Source organism: Notechis scutatus, chromosome Z, assembly GCF_049901735.1.
Source record: "Notechis scutatus isolate UNSWTSFEM ecotype Mainland chromosome Z, rNotScu1.2, whole genome shotgun sequence".
Lineage (NCBI taxonomy): Eukaryota > Metazoa > Chordata > Lepidosauria > Squamata > Elapidae > Notechis > Notechis scutatus.
The window spans coordinates 634038-649822 of NC_142025.1; the positions used below are offsets into that span (position 1 = coordinate 634038).

Consider the following 15785-nt stretch of genomic DNA (forward strand, 5'->3'; position numbering starts at 1 on the left):
CTTATTTTCCTCCCCAAAAACTAAGCCTGACTATAGAGTTTCGTAGTGAAGCACAGGTATCCAGCTAGTAGTTGAATATATTATTTTTATGCCAGTCACCATATTATTTAAGAATACTTAGTAATACCATCCATTCCAATTTCCCCTCTTATTATTACTTCTCCTTATTATATAAAAATGTGTATTTTATTAATTTCCCCCTCTCACTAGTTTCCATCCCTATTCTAACTTTGATTATGCCGCTACTGTATTTAACCATATTCCCTTTCTAACCATCATCTCTTAATCGCTTTATAGCTTTAACTGTTCGTTTCTAAGCTTGCCTCCCACATTCCTCTCTTGGATCTTTATTTCTGTCTGCTTAAATACCAACATATTTCCAAGTTGGATCCGCTTCCAATCTCTTTATTTGCCTCGAGTTCAAATTCTACTCAGGTCAGTAATGTTTAACTGACCCCTTCGCCTTGGTCCCTGAGGGATATTTTGCACGAAAATGCCAAATACGGCTGGTCCTTGAGTTATGATGGTTCATTTAGCAACTGTTCGGAGTGACAACGGCCCTCAAAACAAAAAGGGCTGATCGTGTTTCACCCTTACGACTGTGGTGGCATTCTGTTCGGTCACAGAATCAATATTTGTATGCTTGTCAACCGACTTGTATTTATGATAGCAGGGACGGTGATCCTCTTTGGCGACTGCTCTGATTGGCAAATGGGGAAACAAGATTTGCTTACTGACCATATTGCAGTGATTCACTTAGCAACCATGGCCCAAAAGGGGACAAAATTCACTTGATGGCTGTCTCGCTTAATGATGGAAATTTGGGGGAGTTGAATTGCGGCTGTAGGGCAAGGACTGCCTGCAAAATTCTCACAGATTCCTTCAACTGCTTTGGGGCGTGGATGCCATCTTAGTTTGTGCCAATTTAGCAAATTCACCTAAACCAGGATTGCCCAGCATAAGACTGACATTGCTGGCTTGTTTGATGGGAGAATCAGCATCGCTGAAAATCTCTTCACATCTGAAAATACAGTGAGTCCTTGATAAGTCGAGAATTGCTTTGCTTTCACTGCTGTAACGATCATAAGTATGAAAAATGAGAGAGACAGAGAGACAAAATAATTGAGAGAGAGAGAGAGAGAAAAAGAGAAAGATAGAAAAAAGGAAAGAAAGATAGAGAAAGATAGAAAGAGATAGATAGAAAGATAGAGAGATAGAAATAAAGAAATATAGAGAAAGGTGAAAGAAGAGAAAGGGAGAGAAAGAAAGAAAGAAAGAGAGGTAGACAGACAGATAGATGGAAAGAGAGAGAGAAAGAGAGAAAGACATATACATATGTATATGTACATACAGAGAGGGAGGGAGGGAGAGAAAGAAAGAAAGACAGGCAGATAGATGGAAAGACAGAGAAATATACACACATACAGAGAGAGAGAGAGAGTGGAAGAAAGAAAGGTATACAAAGATGAAAGAAAGAAAGAAAGAAATAGAAAGATGAAAAGATAGACAGACAAGCAGATAAGTGGAAAGACAGAAAGAGAGAAATGCACACACACACACACACACAGAGAGAGAGAGAGAGAGATGCAAAGAAGAAAAAGAAATAGAAAGATGGAGAGAAAGGTAGAAAGAAAGATTGCCAGGCAGGCAGGCAGAAAAATAGTGTGTGTGTGTGTGTGTGTGTGTGTGTGTGTGTGTGTGTGTGTGTGTGTGTGTGTAGAGACAGAGACAGACAGACGTGATATAGATAGACACACGCACACAGACTCAGAAAATGATAGACAGGCGATCGATGACAGGCTCTTGCCCTATTTGAGGGGCAGCCCAAGACGAGCAGCGACTCAGCGCCCCCTCCCCCACTCCACGACCCCCTCCGAGGCCCGCAAGCCAGGAAAGCCCCTCTGCCCGGCAAGCGGGGAGGACGGGGAGGACCTGGGGATTCCCAACCTCCCCCTCCCCATTTTTCCTGCGTGGGTTCATTTGCAAGCGGGCCCGTTTCAGCACCTTGGAGAAGCCGCAGCCTTATGGTCTCCCTGCAAAAGGCCCATGCTCCGCAGCCGGGGCGGGAAAGAGACTCATCTCTCTCTCTCTCTCTGTCTCTCTCTCTCTGTGTGTGTGTGTGTGATTGTGTGTCCAGAAAGCAGCCCCGCCTCGCCCTTCCCTGCGACGCCGGCGGGCGCCCCGTCTAGAAACCCGCCCTCCTCAACCCCGCTCCTCCTTTCTTCCCGGCCTTCCAGCGGGCGGAGTCTACCGAGCACCCCCTCCTTTGTTTCCGCCGAAAGGCGCCGCCACCCCGCCATGGAGGCGCCGAGACCCCGGCCCGGCCAGGTAAAAAAGGAAACCCCACTCCCCAATTCGACCTTAGTCGCTCCGATCCAAATGGGCTGTGGCCCCCTCCCCTCGGGCCTTGGTGGCGGGTGGGGTGGGTACATCAAGGGGGTGTCACTTAATCCCCCTCTCCGGACAGCCCTCGGGGGGCGGTCTTCGGGGTCCCTCCGCTCTATTTTTTTGGCTTCGCAAGAACGGCGGCTCATTGGTGAAAGTGGCATTTCCGCTGGTTCGCGAGGGTTAACCCCTCCCCTCCCGCTTTTGCGGGGGATAATATCAAGGGGGTCACTAACCCCCTCCGGATAGGAGCCGGGAGGGGGTCTTCGGGGGTCCCTCCGCCCTATTTTTGGCTTCGGTGAAAGTGGCACTTTCGCTGCTTCAGTGGTTTTTAACCCCTCCCCCAACCTTGGTGGGGGGACTGGGCAGTGGGGGTGGGGGGTATGTCAAGGGGTGACCCCCCTCCGGAAGGCTTCGGGGAGGGGGCTCCGTCTCCCTCGGGGGCTCCGCCCGGTCGCCCTACTGGCGGCCTGCGAAAAAATCGAAAGTGGCCTACGCCATTTTCACTGCTTCGCGATGGTTAAGCCCCTCCCTCCAAGGTTTTTTTTTGGGGGTGGAGGATGGGCTGGGGGTATATAAAGGGACGCCCCTCCTCGAAACAGCCCCGGTGGTGGGGTCTTCCCCTCCCCGCCCTATTGGCGGCCTCGCAAGAACGCGGCTCATCAGGGAAGGTCAATCTCTTCCGCGATTGTTAAACAGCCCCCTCCCGGGGTGTGTTGGAAGGGGAGGGGTTTGTTCCGAGGGCAGGTCGCCCCCAAAAAAAATCAAAATGGCCGAAATGGTCTCCCCGCCACACCCCAACACCTGGACGGGAGGGGGCGAGGTGGGAGAGGCGGGGTTCAGGCTTAAAAGAGGGGGGTTTCTCCGCTTTGAAGTTGCTTTCAAATGTTATTTATTTCCGTCTGATGCTGTCGCGGACAGGTTTGGGAGGAGGCCCGGATGGGCGGGGAGGACGATCGCTGCTGCGAATGAGCTGTGAGATTCTCCTGGGGGGGAGGGATTACATAATCTTTTGGGTTAATGCCGCCCCCCGTCTCCCCAAAGACCCCATCCTCATAGAGCCCAAAAGCTACATGTCTCTAGTCGAAAAGGATATCCAAATTATTAAGATGTAAAGAAGCCCCGTCTCTTTCATTGTCTTTTTGTCTTTCTCTCTCTCACTCTCTCTTTCTCTGTCTGCCTCTGTCTCTTTCTCTGTTTCTCTTTCTTTCTGTCTCTTTCTCCCTCTCTATATAGATAATTTATCATCTGATATAATCCATCCATCTCTCTCTCTATCCATTATCTGTCTCTCTCTTTCTTTCTCTCTGTCTGTCTCTCATTGTATCCTGTCTTCCTCTACTGTATATTTATCATCCAGTATTTATTTAGAAAATTTATAGTGCTACCTACTCCCACATGCTGACTCAGGGAGACTTATAGAATATGTCTATCTGTCTACCCATCCATATTTATAAATATACCCATATTTATATTTATATTTCTCTCTCTCTCTCTCTCTGTGCCATCTATCTATCTAGCTATTTTTCTCTAGCTATCTATCTTTCACTATTTTTCCTCCCTCCCTTTTCTTTCATCTAACTCTATCATCTATCTATCTATATCTATCTATGTCTATTTATCTATCTATTTATCTCTCTCTCTCCCTCATCTATTTAGCTGTCTTTTCTTTCTCTCTCTCTCTCTACCATTTTTCTATCTATCTATCTATCTATCTATCTATCTATCTATCTATCTATCTATCTATCTATCTATCTATCTATCTATCTATCTATCTATCTATCTCCTATCTATTTAGCTATCTTTTCCTTTCTTTCACTCTCTGCCATCTATCTAGCTATTTTTCTATATTTAGCTAGCTATCTTTCACTTTCCTTCTTTCCTTCTTCCTTCTTTCCTTCCTTCTTTCTCTATCATCTATATCTATATCATCTATCTATCTATCTATCTATCTATCTATCTATCTATCTATCTATCTATCTATCTATCTATCTATCATCTATCTATCTATCTCTATCACTTGAGACTTTCAAGAAGAGATTGGACTCCTATCTGTCAGAAATGGTGTAGGGTCTCCTGCTTGGGAAGGGGGTTGGACTAGATGACCTACAACTCTGATTATCTGTTATATCTATCTATTTAGCTATCTATTTCTTTTTTTCTTTCTCTCTTTCTTGTCTGTCTGTCTGTCTGTCTGTCTCTACCTACCTACCTATTTATCTATCGTCTACCATATCTCTCTCTCTATTCCCTCTCGCAGTTACTGCTATGGAGCCAGGCCCCAGAGCCCAAAGCCCTTGGGTCTCCCCAGGGATCCTTTGTGGCCCCGACTTAAAATCCAAGGATTGTTCCTTTCCTCCCGCAGGTGACCTTTGAGGACGTGGCCATCTATTTCTCCCGGGAAGAATGGGAAGAGTTAAGCGAATGGCAACGGGAGCTCTACCAAGCGGTGATGATGGAGAATTACGAGGCGGTTCTGTCCTTGGGTAAGAACGACTTCATTGCTCAGGTCCTGGAGGGAAGAGGGTAAGTGAGTTCCCAGAGTCCTCCTTGGCCCCAGATTTGTGTCACCAACAGTGGATCCTTCGGGGGGGAAAGCTTCAAGCAGCAAGAACTGTGCCAACTCCTAAAATATCTCTCTGGTCTCTTTAGAGCTGCCAACAGAAAGGGAGGGGGCAGCAGTGTGGCAGCTTGCAAACTGAAAGTGCATTCCATAAATATTTTCAAAGATAGTAACTAGGTGACTGAAGTTTTCAACATTCTAATTGGAGAATATGATTGATGACGCTTGGCTACAAATGTGTCTCGTTGGAGAATATGATTTATGACACACCCAGGGGGTGGGGAAAACCAGGGTCAAAGGTGACAAAGAATTATGGTATCTCAGAGTCAGCTATACCCAGGCAGCACCGGACATATTAACTCCCAATAAATCCTTTTGAAGTTTGGAAGTATGATTCGAGACTCATGGCTTAAATGGAGGTAACTGCTGGAATCCTGACCAACTGAAGGCCGCAGACCTTCTCCCGTTGGTTGGAGTGTCTTCAAGGGTGGAGCTACCATTGCCCTAGCCAAGGCCATGGTGAAGATCTCCACGGCCTCCTCGGAAAGGTTGGGCTGCTACCGGTTCTCCCCAGTTCGGCCGAACCCTTAGCTAACCAGGAGCTCATTTTATGGCTGGTTCGACGAACCGACAGTTCTGAGGACTGGCTGGCCCTGCCCACCCCCTCCCTTCCTCCCCCCCTCCCAGGAATCCCCACACGGCCCATTTTGGATCCCTGATAAATGCAGGGTGCACATGGCGGCTCAGGGAGGGAGAAAAACGGGCCTCCGGGAAGTTCGAGAAGGCCAGAAATAGGCCCGTTTCCAACCTCTGGAGGGACTCAGGAGCCCAGGGAGGCTGTTTCTGCCCTCCTGGAGGCCCAAGGAAATCCCCCCCCAGCGTGGTGCAGGAGGCGGACTAGGCTACGCCCACCCAGCAACCGGGCAGAGGACCAGTTGCTAAAACTTTTTAAGCCCACCCCTTTTCCTCGGTACCAGAGAGACGGAAGCTACAAGTCTCCCAGCTGGAGAGCATCTCGTTGACAGACCCCCTCCGTCTCTGAGGAGAGACCCACTGGGGTCCTAGTGAGATCGAGCCTGTTTTCCAAAGGCCACCCCAGGGGTGGACGATGCGATTGGTAGTCCCAACCGCTACTGAAATGAAGGGTTGGGTTAAGAGACTTCGAGAATGTGACCGGTTTGGCCCGGTTTGTAGAAAGCGGTAGTAAAAAAAAAAAAGCAAGCTCCGCGGAGCAGCTGAGAGGAGAAAGAAGAGAAAAAGCGCAGGATCAGCCCTCGCAGCCACCCCGGCGCTTTCCTCTCCTTTATCCTGTCAGCTGATTGGCCCGGCAGACCCTCAGCGGGTGTTTGGAAAGCTGCCTGCACACACGTGAAGTCCACGATCACCGAACCCCCACAGTCCTCCTCCTCCTCTCCGCCAACTTCATTCCCTTCTAGCACTGATGACGTTACTAAGTTTGGTCATGAAACAACTGCAAGGAAACCACCAAGCTCAGAGAGCCCCAAGGACCCCCTCCGTTATTCTTCCCAGTAGGACAGGATGCAAGAGGTCCTCACCTTCTTCTGGGGGAGGTTCTAGAAGAGGGTCTTCTCCACGGCCTCCATATGTCCATATCATCCAATATCTTTCTGGTCACCACAAAACACAAAATTCCTCTTCTCTGAACCGGTCCAAGTTCCTCGGGTTCTTTCTGGAAGAGCAGAATGCCAAGAACCTCATCCAACCAAGTGATCCCTTCTCAAGATTTTGGAAAGTCAGTGGCAGTAGTCCTCGGTCTATGGCCACAACTGAGCCCAAATGTTACATGGCTCAGCGAGAAATTTCTTCAGTGAGCTTTGTCCTGTTTTAGGGCTCGTCCCTGCAGTTGTTGAGTCCCACGGCCGTTTAGCAAGTCTGGCGTCGCCCTTAACTCTGCTCGTCGGAAGGTTGGGGCTCACGTGACCCCATGACACGGCGACGGTCACAAATGTGAATTGGTTGTCAAGCATACAATTATAAATCACATGACCCTGGGAGGTGTGCAACGGTCATAAGTGTGAAAAGAAGTCATAAGTCACTTTTTTCAGTGCTGTTGTACCTTTGAATGATCAGTAAATGAACTGATGTAAGTCAAGAACTTATAAGAAAATTCAAAATTTATCGACAAGGGACTTCCAATTTCCAGTTCACCAAAGGGGAAACTTTACTGTTGGCATTGTTCCTTTCCACAAAATCTCCCAGTTTGAGTGTCTTTGGAGATTCTCCGATATCGAGGTCATGGTTCTCCCAAAGATGCTTTCTCAAGAGGCAAACTGGATGTTCTTGAAGGTTTTCTTTCCATGAAGAGGTTTCGCTTCTCATCCAAGAAGCTTCTTCAGTTCTGATGGAAGGACTGTTACAGTAACTGTTACTCAGAAGGGAGGAAGCTTCTCGGATGAGAAGCAAAACCTCTTCAAGGAAAAAAAACCTGAAAAGGTTTTGCTTCTCATCCAGAGAAGTTTCCTCCCTTCTGAGTAATAGTTCAATCCTTCTGTCAGAACTGAAGGAAGCTTCTCGGATGAAAAGCGAAACCTCTTCAAGGAACCCCCCCCCCCCAATGTCTGACTGGATGGTTGGGAATGGAAGGATTTCTATTCCTTGAAGAAAGCTGGTCATCTGCATTCTTTTAGAGACCTTTTGAGGCCACTTGGACGTTTGTCGATGTCTTCAGGGGTCACCTGAGTAGTGCAAGTGGGTGTGGAGCCTTGTTGGAAAATCTCATTGTACACATGTTGTACTCTGACAATAAAGATAATTAGAATAGAACTGCATTTTGTACTATTTGTGCTACTTTGCACTACTCAGGTGATCCCGAGGACACAGACAAACACAGGCGAACCCCCAACCCCCAGCGGCCTCAATGGCTATCTAAAAAGAATGCAAATGAACACCTGTCAGCAAGGAGTATCAATCCTTCCATTCCCCACCATCCAATAAGACCTTGGGTTTTTTTCCCCCTTGAAGAGTTTTCCCTTCTCATCCCAGAAGCTTCTTCACTTCTGACTGAAGAACTGAACTGTTAGTCAGAATGGAGGGAAGCTTCTCGGATGAAGCAAAACCTCTTCAGCCAAAAAAAAAATGAAGAAAGGCCAGTGGCCTCTTGGAAAAAAAAGCACATTTGGAACTCCCAGTTTGAGTCCAGAGAGAGACTGGTCAACCCTGGGGAGGGGAGCTTCCCCTCTCTCTGGGCTCTGGGTTGAGACCCCTTGCTTTTTCTTTGCTTCTGACAGGACCCCTGCCCGTCAAGCCGCGGATTATCAACCAAATTGAACAGAAGGAGCCCGTTGTCACTGGAGAATTGTGGAAGGCATGCAAATGGACAGATGCCCAAAGCCAGTGGCAAGGTAAGAATTTCTTTCTTTCTTTCTTTCTTTCTTTCTTTCTTTCTTTCTTTCTTTCTTTCTTTCTTTCTTTCTTTCTTTCTTTCTTTCTTTTATCATTTTGTTGAGAGCAAGGAAAACACAGGACAGTCATCCTTCATAGCGTTCAGCTAGTCCTTGACTTACGGTGCTTAATTTAGTGACCATTCGAAGTTACAATGGCACTGGGGGAAAAAAGTGATTTAGGATTGACTGTTTCTCTCCCTTACAACCATTGCAGCATTCAAAATTCAGATGTTTGGCAACTGACTCACCTTTATGACGGTTTTGCCATGTCCTTTTGTGACATTCTGACCTGGGAAGCCAGATTCCTTTCACAGCCACATTCCTCACCGAACCGGCAGTGATTCGCTTAATGACGGGGGCAAGAAAGGCCGTAAAATGGAGGCAACACTCCCTTCATGAATGTCTCACTTTGCAACACAACTTAGCAACACAAATGAATAGCAATGGCCCTTAAACCTTACATACTGCTTCACACTGCCTTACAGCCCTCTCTAAGCGATTTACAGGGTCGGCCTATTTCCGCCCCTCCCCCGACAATTTGGCTCCTCATTTTGGTGACCACGGAAGGATGGGAGGCCGCATCAGCCTTGAGCCAGTGAGACTTGTTCCATCGAACTGCTGGCCGTCGGCAATCGGCAGAACTAGCGTGCCATAACTGCCTTCTTAACCGCTGCGCCGCTGTGGCTCTTAAATTGATTAATGATGTATTCATTGAAACGATTGGCTCAACTGCGATTGTAAGTCGAGAACTAACTGAATTGTTTTTTTTTAAAATATGTCCAATCATAGGTGGGGCTAGGTCTTATAGAACGAAGTGTGACAATAACAAAAATGGGGAAAGTTTGGAGGTTTGGAGATCGGCAAGAGGCAGTCCAAAAAGTCAAGATGGCACCCGCAGGAGCCTGATGTACATCCAAAGGGGCTTTAGTGGCGCAGGGGCCTCTTGTGGTCCACCAGCTCTGCTGGCAGCAGACTCGGACAATGAGGAGATTGGGGAGGAGCTTGGGCTAGTCCTGGAGTCTGGGGAAGGCTGTGATGGATGCTCTGCATCGTAAACAGAGATGGGGCCAGCGCCATCCCAACATTTCCCAGCTGCCTACGGAGTCAGGGATAAGTGGGGAAAAAGAACAGCCAGAGCCTTTTCCAGATGCACGTATGTGCAGAGCTGTCAGGAGAGGAAAACAATTAAGGAACAGGGGCCAACTTGGAAAGAAAGGCACCCGTGGACGTTGAATGGACCCTCCCTGGGGAATAAATAGAAGCGAAAGGGGGAGTGGTTGTTGCAGAAGACAATAGTTCATATTTCTTTAGGAAGATTTGTTTATCAGACTTCGTGCCTCACAGAGACTCCTTGTCAGGAATGTAATTTACAGGGGTGGGATTCTTCCAGTTCAGATAGTTTTTGCCTTCCCAGAGTCCCGAGGGAAGCCTCTGGACTCTGGGGAAGGTGAAAAAACGGCCAAACCAAAAGTTATGGTAGGCCACGCCCACCATGGGCAGCGAACCGGTTGCTGGGATTTTTGAATCGCACCCCTGCTGCTAAGTCTGGGTCAGAACAGGGCCATCTTGATTTTTGATGGCCAGCGACACCTTGCGGATGCTACCTGAAAAAGAAGTAAGCCAAAGGGTGGCTGTGCTATCGCTGCCGCCATTCCGGAGCTGAGATTTGGAGTCGGTTGCTAGGTAACCATTTTTAGGTGGGGATGGGGGCATTGAGAAGACATGGGGGAGAAATCTAATGATGATTTTCTGTCTCCCCCCCCCACCCTGTGATGAGGTGTTCTCTTTCCTGCAGCAGAAGTTGGCATCCGGATGGTGGACGACGGTGAGGGCAGAGGGGAGACGGGGCCCTCTGCAATGCCCCCTGTGAAGAAAAAGAAAGGACGGCCCCGGACCACCAACCCGGTCCCCAAGCCTGAAAGCAAAGCTCCCCCTCGGGTGACGCTGAAGATGAACCCACCAAAGTGTCCCGAGTGTGGTAAAAGCTTCCTCAGTAACGTGGCCATGACCATTCACATCCGGACGCACACTGGGGAACGTCCGTTCAAATGCCACCTCTGCCCCAAGGCCTTCCCCTCCCGGGGGGACCTCAAGAGACACATCAAGACCCACCTGCGCAAGAAGCCACCCCCACCGGTGACGCCCCGCAGCGGCTCCTCAAAAAAGAGCTTGGCGGCTAAGATGCAGCTGCAGTGTCACCTGCGCTGCCCCCCAGATCCGAAGAAGCCGCACAGCTGCACACAGTGTGGGAAGAGCTTCAACAAGAAGCAGAGCCTGCGCAAGCACCAGGGGACACACTCCACGGAGCGGCCCTTCGCCTGCCTGGAGTGTGGGCGCAGCTTCCGGCTCAAGCAGATCTTGGTGGCGCACATGGCCTCGCACATCAAGGAGCGGCCCTTCGCCTGTGAGCAGTGCGGGAAGTGCTTTGCCCAGGAGCGCAACGTGCGTAGCCACCAGCGGGTGCACACTGGGGAGAAGCCCTTCCTCTGCATGGCATGCGGGAAGCGCTTCGGCTACAAGCAGCACCTGGTCAAGCACCTGCGCTTCCACACCGGCGAGCGGCCCTACAGCTGCCCCGAGTGTGGGAAGACCTTCCGAGACAAGACCACACTGAACATCCACTACCGCATGCACACCGGCGAGCGGCCGTACCGTTGCCCGTTCTGCAGCAAGACCTGCCGGCAGAAGCAACACCTCAACAGCCACCTGAAGGTCCACCGTGGGGAGAAGCTGCCCCAGGGGACACCACCGGGCTCACCTTGCAGAGGGCCCGTGCCAAGGAGAAGCCGTACGAGTGTCCGCAGTGTCAGAAGCGCTTCCGGGACAAGAAGATCATGCTGGTACACAAGAAGACCCACAGGGAGGAACCATTGCCACGGAGTGCCCCTCTGCAGAAAAAGTGGGGCCCATTTGTGGCAGATAGAAAGGCCCCCAGGGCAGGCCAAGGGGCAGGGAGGAAGAAGAAGGATGCGGGGCTCACCTCGGGAATGGCATCCATCCCACCGAAGATGGTTCCCATTAGTTGCACCAACTGCGGGAGGCGGTTCACGCAGAAGAAGTACCTGACACTCCACCAGAGGAGCCACAGGTGAGCTGCTTCCCGTAGGAATGTCATCTTCCATGAGGACCCTCGGATGATGGGACCTGCCGGAAAAAATAAACTTTTGCATGGCAGCCATTGCGGAGAAGCTGCCAGTTTGGGACGTATTCTGCGCAGAACTGTGTAGACTCGGCACTGCAAGAAAAGTCTCTTTATTGCTGATGGCGGAACTGTTTCACCTGCGGCACTGCTTGGAAAAGAAGCACCCCTCCCCCACTCCTCCAGGAGTGAAATCCTCCAGCTTTTATTCCTGTCCTGTTAGATAAAGGGACAGCCGGCTGTTCTTCTCCCAGTCTTGAGAGCAGACAGTAGGTTTCAGCCCTGTGTATCTGTGTGTGTGTCTGTCTCATCTGAGCAACCAGGACCATCAAGATGAGCCTGGATTGGGTGACTGGGTCAAGCCTTCAGAAGGGCGTAACGCTCAGCTCAAAGCCCCCTCCCCCCAAAAAACCTGAAGGGAACATTGTCTTATTTGATCTGTGAAAACTTTAGTGGCCATCCCAGTGGTGTTTCTCCCTAAATACAGGTAGCCCTCAGCATACAACAGTTGGTTTAGCGACCGTTCAAAGCAGGGGTGGTACGCTACCAGTTTGGCCCAATTCGGCTGATCCGGTAGCTCCGACGATCAGCTGTTTGGCTCACACACCCGCCCAGGTTCTAGGCTGTGCTTTATACCTTGTTTTTCAAGCACAGCTGATTGCTGCACATCCAGCTGCTTCACACCCAGGGATTGCTGGAGACAGTCATTAGCAAACGTGGAGCACGTGCTCGCCAAATTGGTCAGGAACATTTTTTTGAAAAACCACCACTGGTTCAAAGTTTTCTGATCCGCAGAGTCAAGGGGGTAGCTGTCAGGATTCCGGCAGTTACCCCATTTAAATCCAGAGTCTCAAGCCAAATTTCCAAAACTTCCAAAGGATTTATGGGGAGTTAATATGTTGGCACTGCCTGGGTGTAGCCGACTCTGAGACACATAATTCATTGTCACCCTTAACCCTGGTTTCCCCCCACCCCCGGGTGTATCATAATTTATATCCTCCAATGGGACACCTCCATAGCCCAGAGTCATCAATCATGCTCTCCAGTTAGGATTTTGTGCAGCAGAAACTTAAGTCACCTAGTTATTATCTCTGAAAACATTTATGGAATGCTGTTTTGGTTTGCAAACTGCCACACTGCTCCCCCTCCCTTTCTGTTGGCAACTCTAAAAAGACCATAGAGATAGTTGATGAGTTGACAGTTGCCAGATCACCTCTTAACAACTGTGTTATTAACTAAACAACTGCTGCGATTCAAGTTAACGGTGGCAAGAAAGGTCGTCGCACCAACTTAACCAACGTCCTGCTTAACCACAGAAATTCAGGGCTCCATTTGTGGTCATACGTCGAGGACTACCTGTATGCCAAAGGGTCCTTTATTCCTTCAAATGCCCTCTGATGTAGCTTTGCCATTCCCCGCACCCTAGAAGGTTTTCGGGATCCTGAGATTTTTGCTTCATGAGAAATTGCCGCAACTTTACCCCGATACAGGAACTTGTGTGTGGTTCACCAAAGAATCACATTTTGAATCCACTGCAATAAAACAGAATATGGAAGAGGAGGAAGAGGGGGAGGAGGATTGTGGAGTCCCTGGTGCTCTCTGACTTGGGTGGTTTTGTTGCAGATGTTTCATGACCCAACTAGGGAACACATCATCAGTGCTAGAAGGGAGTGGGAGGTTGAAACAGGAGCAGGAGGAGAGGGAGGGGGAGAAAGAAAGAAAGATAATCACCCTGAAAGTCGAGCACCCAAATCTGTTGATGACTGCCTGGGAGAATTGCGTGGTGTGTTCCCAAGGATGGTTGATCCCCAGATCCATTTTCAAAGGGGTATTGGATGCCAAAAACCCGGGTGCAAGAAAAGGGCCCGTCTGCCCCTCCTTTGCAGGGAGTAATTCCAGCCACAACAAATGGAAGAATTAACAGGTGAAAGGGAGGTCATGTAGTCCAACTCCCTGCTTGAGCAGGAGATCTTTACAGAATGACAGAGTTGGAAGGGACCTCGGAGGTCATCTAGCCCAACCTTCTGCTCAAGTAGCCCACCCTATACCATTTCAGACAAATCATTGTCTAGTCTCCTCTCAAAAATATCCTGGGGGTTGTTTGGTGCTCTCTGAGCTTGGTGGTTTTTCTTGCCAATGTTACACTACCACACTAGGTAACATCAGCGTGAGAAAGGAGTTGGCGATCTATTTTATGCCACTGATGATGTTACCCAGTTGGGTCACGAGGCATCGGCAAGAAAACACCCCATTCCGGAGGGGTAGCAAAGTTTGGTTGAATGACCATAGGACTCGCTTAACACACTGCATTGCTTAGCGACCAAAATTCTGCGCCCAATTGTAGGTGTACAATCAAGGGCTATCTGTAAGTTGAACCTTCTGGACTGTCTTCCAGGGCAGCCCCACGTAGAGCGCATTACAGTAGTCCAGCCATAATGGGGTATTAGTGTGTCTGAAGGGCCCTCCCATTTAGAAAAGGGGGCAGGGCAATGGATCCAAGAAGATCCTCTGCCTCAAATTGGTCGTGCCCACTTCCCCATCCAAAGAAAAATGGAATATCCCCAAATCTGGGCAGGCCAGACACCCCCTTCCATTGGTCGGCAATGATTCTTCCTCATCCAAACCCAGAGAACCAGCGTTTCCATAGCAATTCTAAGACGGGTGGACTTCGATTTCCAGCATTCCCCAGCCAGCATGAATTCTGGGAATGGAAGCCATGTTAAAAGCATGCCGGCTGAGGAATGCTGGGAGTTGAAGTCCACCTGCTTTAAAATGGCTGAGATGAAGGAAGACTTTTTTTGCAGGCACCGAGTGAGAAAGAAAAGAATGGCGCTGAATTGAATTACACACTCGGAAATCAGCTGTTTTGTTGCCCATTTTTGGTTTTTGGGAAGGGGAACCAAACTTTGGGTCGGAGACCCAGACCGCTTCGTCGATGGGCCAAAAGGAGGGGCAAGAAGACAAGGACAACTTTGCAGGACTGAGGCCCAAATGGGGCCCTTTTTTAAAAAAGCAGGCGCTGTTGCGGTTGCCAAATTCCCCCGCAAGAAAAGCCGAAAAATCACGGTATAACCCATAACAATGATTCACCAATTATTCCAAATGTATGAAATCATTTTCTCCCATTGTATTAAAAATTGCTATTCAAGAAGCAATTGGTGGGGAAAAAATTTTCGGGGGTGGGGGTGTCAATTTTGCCTTTTGGGTTGCAACGATCTGAACGAAATTTGGACAGCGACAGCGCCTTCATTGCGACGTCAATGTGCCCTTTTTCTGGAATCATTTCCCCCATCCGTGCCTGGCTCAGACGGATTTGGCCTTCCCCATTAGGATACAAGCAGTCCTCGACTTACAACAGTTCCATTAGTGACTGTCCAAAATTATGACGACCCTGGAAAAAAAACCTCTGTCTCTCACACTTACAACCGTTGCACTGTGCCCATGATCGCGTGAGCAATATTCAGACACTGCTCGTATTTATGATGGTTGCAATGTCCCTGGGAGGGGGTGGGTGTCACACGATTCCTTTTTGCGACCGTCTGGTGAACCGAATGAAGATTCAGATTCGCTTCAACAACTGCAGCAATTTACCTAACAGCTGTGGCCAGACAGGTCATCCGATGGGGCAAAATCCACTTAACAACTGTACCTCGCTTAGTAACATAAATCCAGGGTCCCTTGTGGTCGAAGACTATCTGTGACCCTTCCTCATCGTTCCAAGTTTAGCCACAGAAATGTTGGGCTCAATTGTCGTAAGTCGAGGACTACCTATTAAACCAAGTTTAATGATAGCCTCTGCCTGTTAGGGATCCACCACCCCACCTACTCAAGATGGTTGAATGGGTTCTGCCACTGGTTGGCCAAAGGGACGGTGGCCACGCAGAGTCCTTGGCACCTGCCCTTCACTCCAAGGTGGTTGGCTTCTCCAGGTGCAGCGCCTGGCAGGACGGTCAAATGGTAGGAAGGGGGGGGACTTGAAGCAGCTTCTAGGTGACGCCCCTCCAAAGCCACAGCCACACACATCTCCCCCAACCCTTCCTCCTTCCCTCCTTCTGCCTTATGCCCCACCTCCCTCTTTCTATTTCCTTCTTTAATTCCTTCCACCTCTGCCCTGTTTCCTTCCTTCCTTTTCTCTCTTTTTTTCTGCCTTCCCTCTCTCCCTCCTATCTCTTCTTCCTTCCTTCCTTTTTCTGCTTTGTGTCCGTCCCTCCATTTCCTTCTTTAATTCCTTCCACCTCTGCCATTTCCTTCCTTCCTTTCTTTCTCTTTCTTTTCTGTCTTCCCTCCCTCCCTC

At 49.2% G+C, this 15785-nt stretch overlaps 1 protein-coding gene across 1 annotated transcript; it reads left to right on the top strand.

The window, feature by feature from the left end:
* The first annotated feature begins 2174 nt into the window (after window positions 1-2174).
* Window positions 2175-11778, top strand: LOC113423562 (uncharacterized). Its single transcript, XM_087947935.1, is given in 5 exon segments — window positions 2175-2328; window positions 4751-4871; window positions 8197-8310; window positions 10148-11083; window positions 11086-11778. Coding segments are annotated over 5 exon segments (1560 nt in total). The 5' UTR covers window positions 2175-2298; the 3' UTR covers window positions 11445-11778.
* Window positions 11779-15785: the final 4007 nt, after the last annotated feature.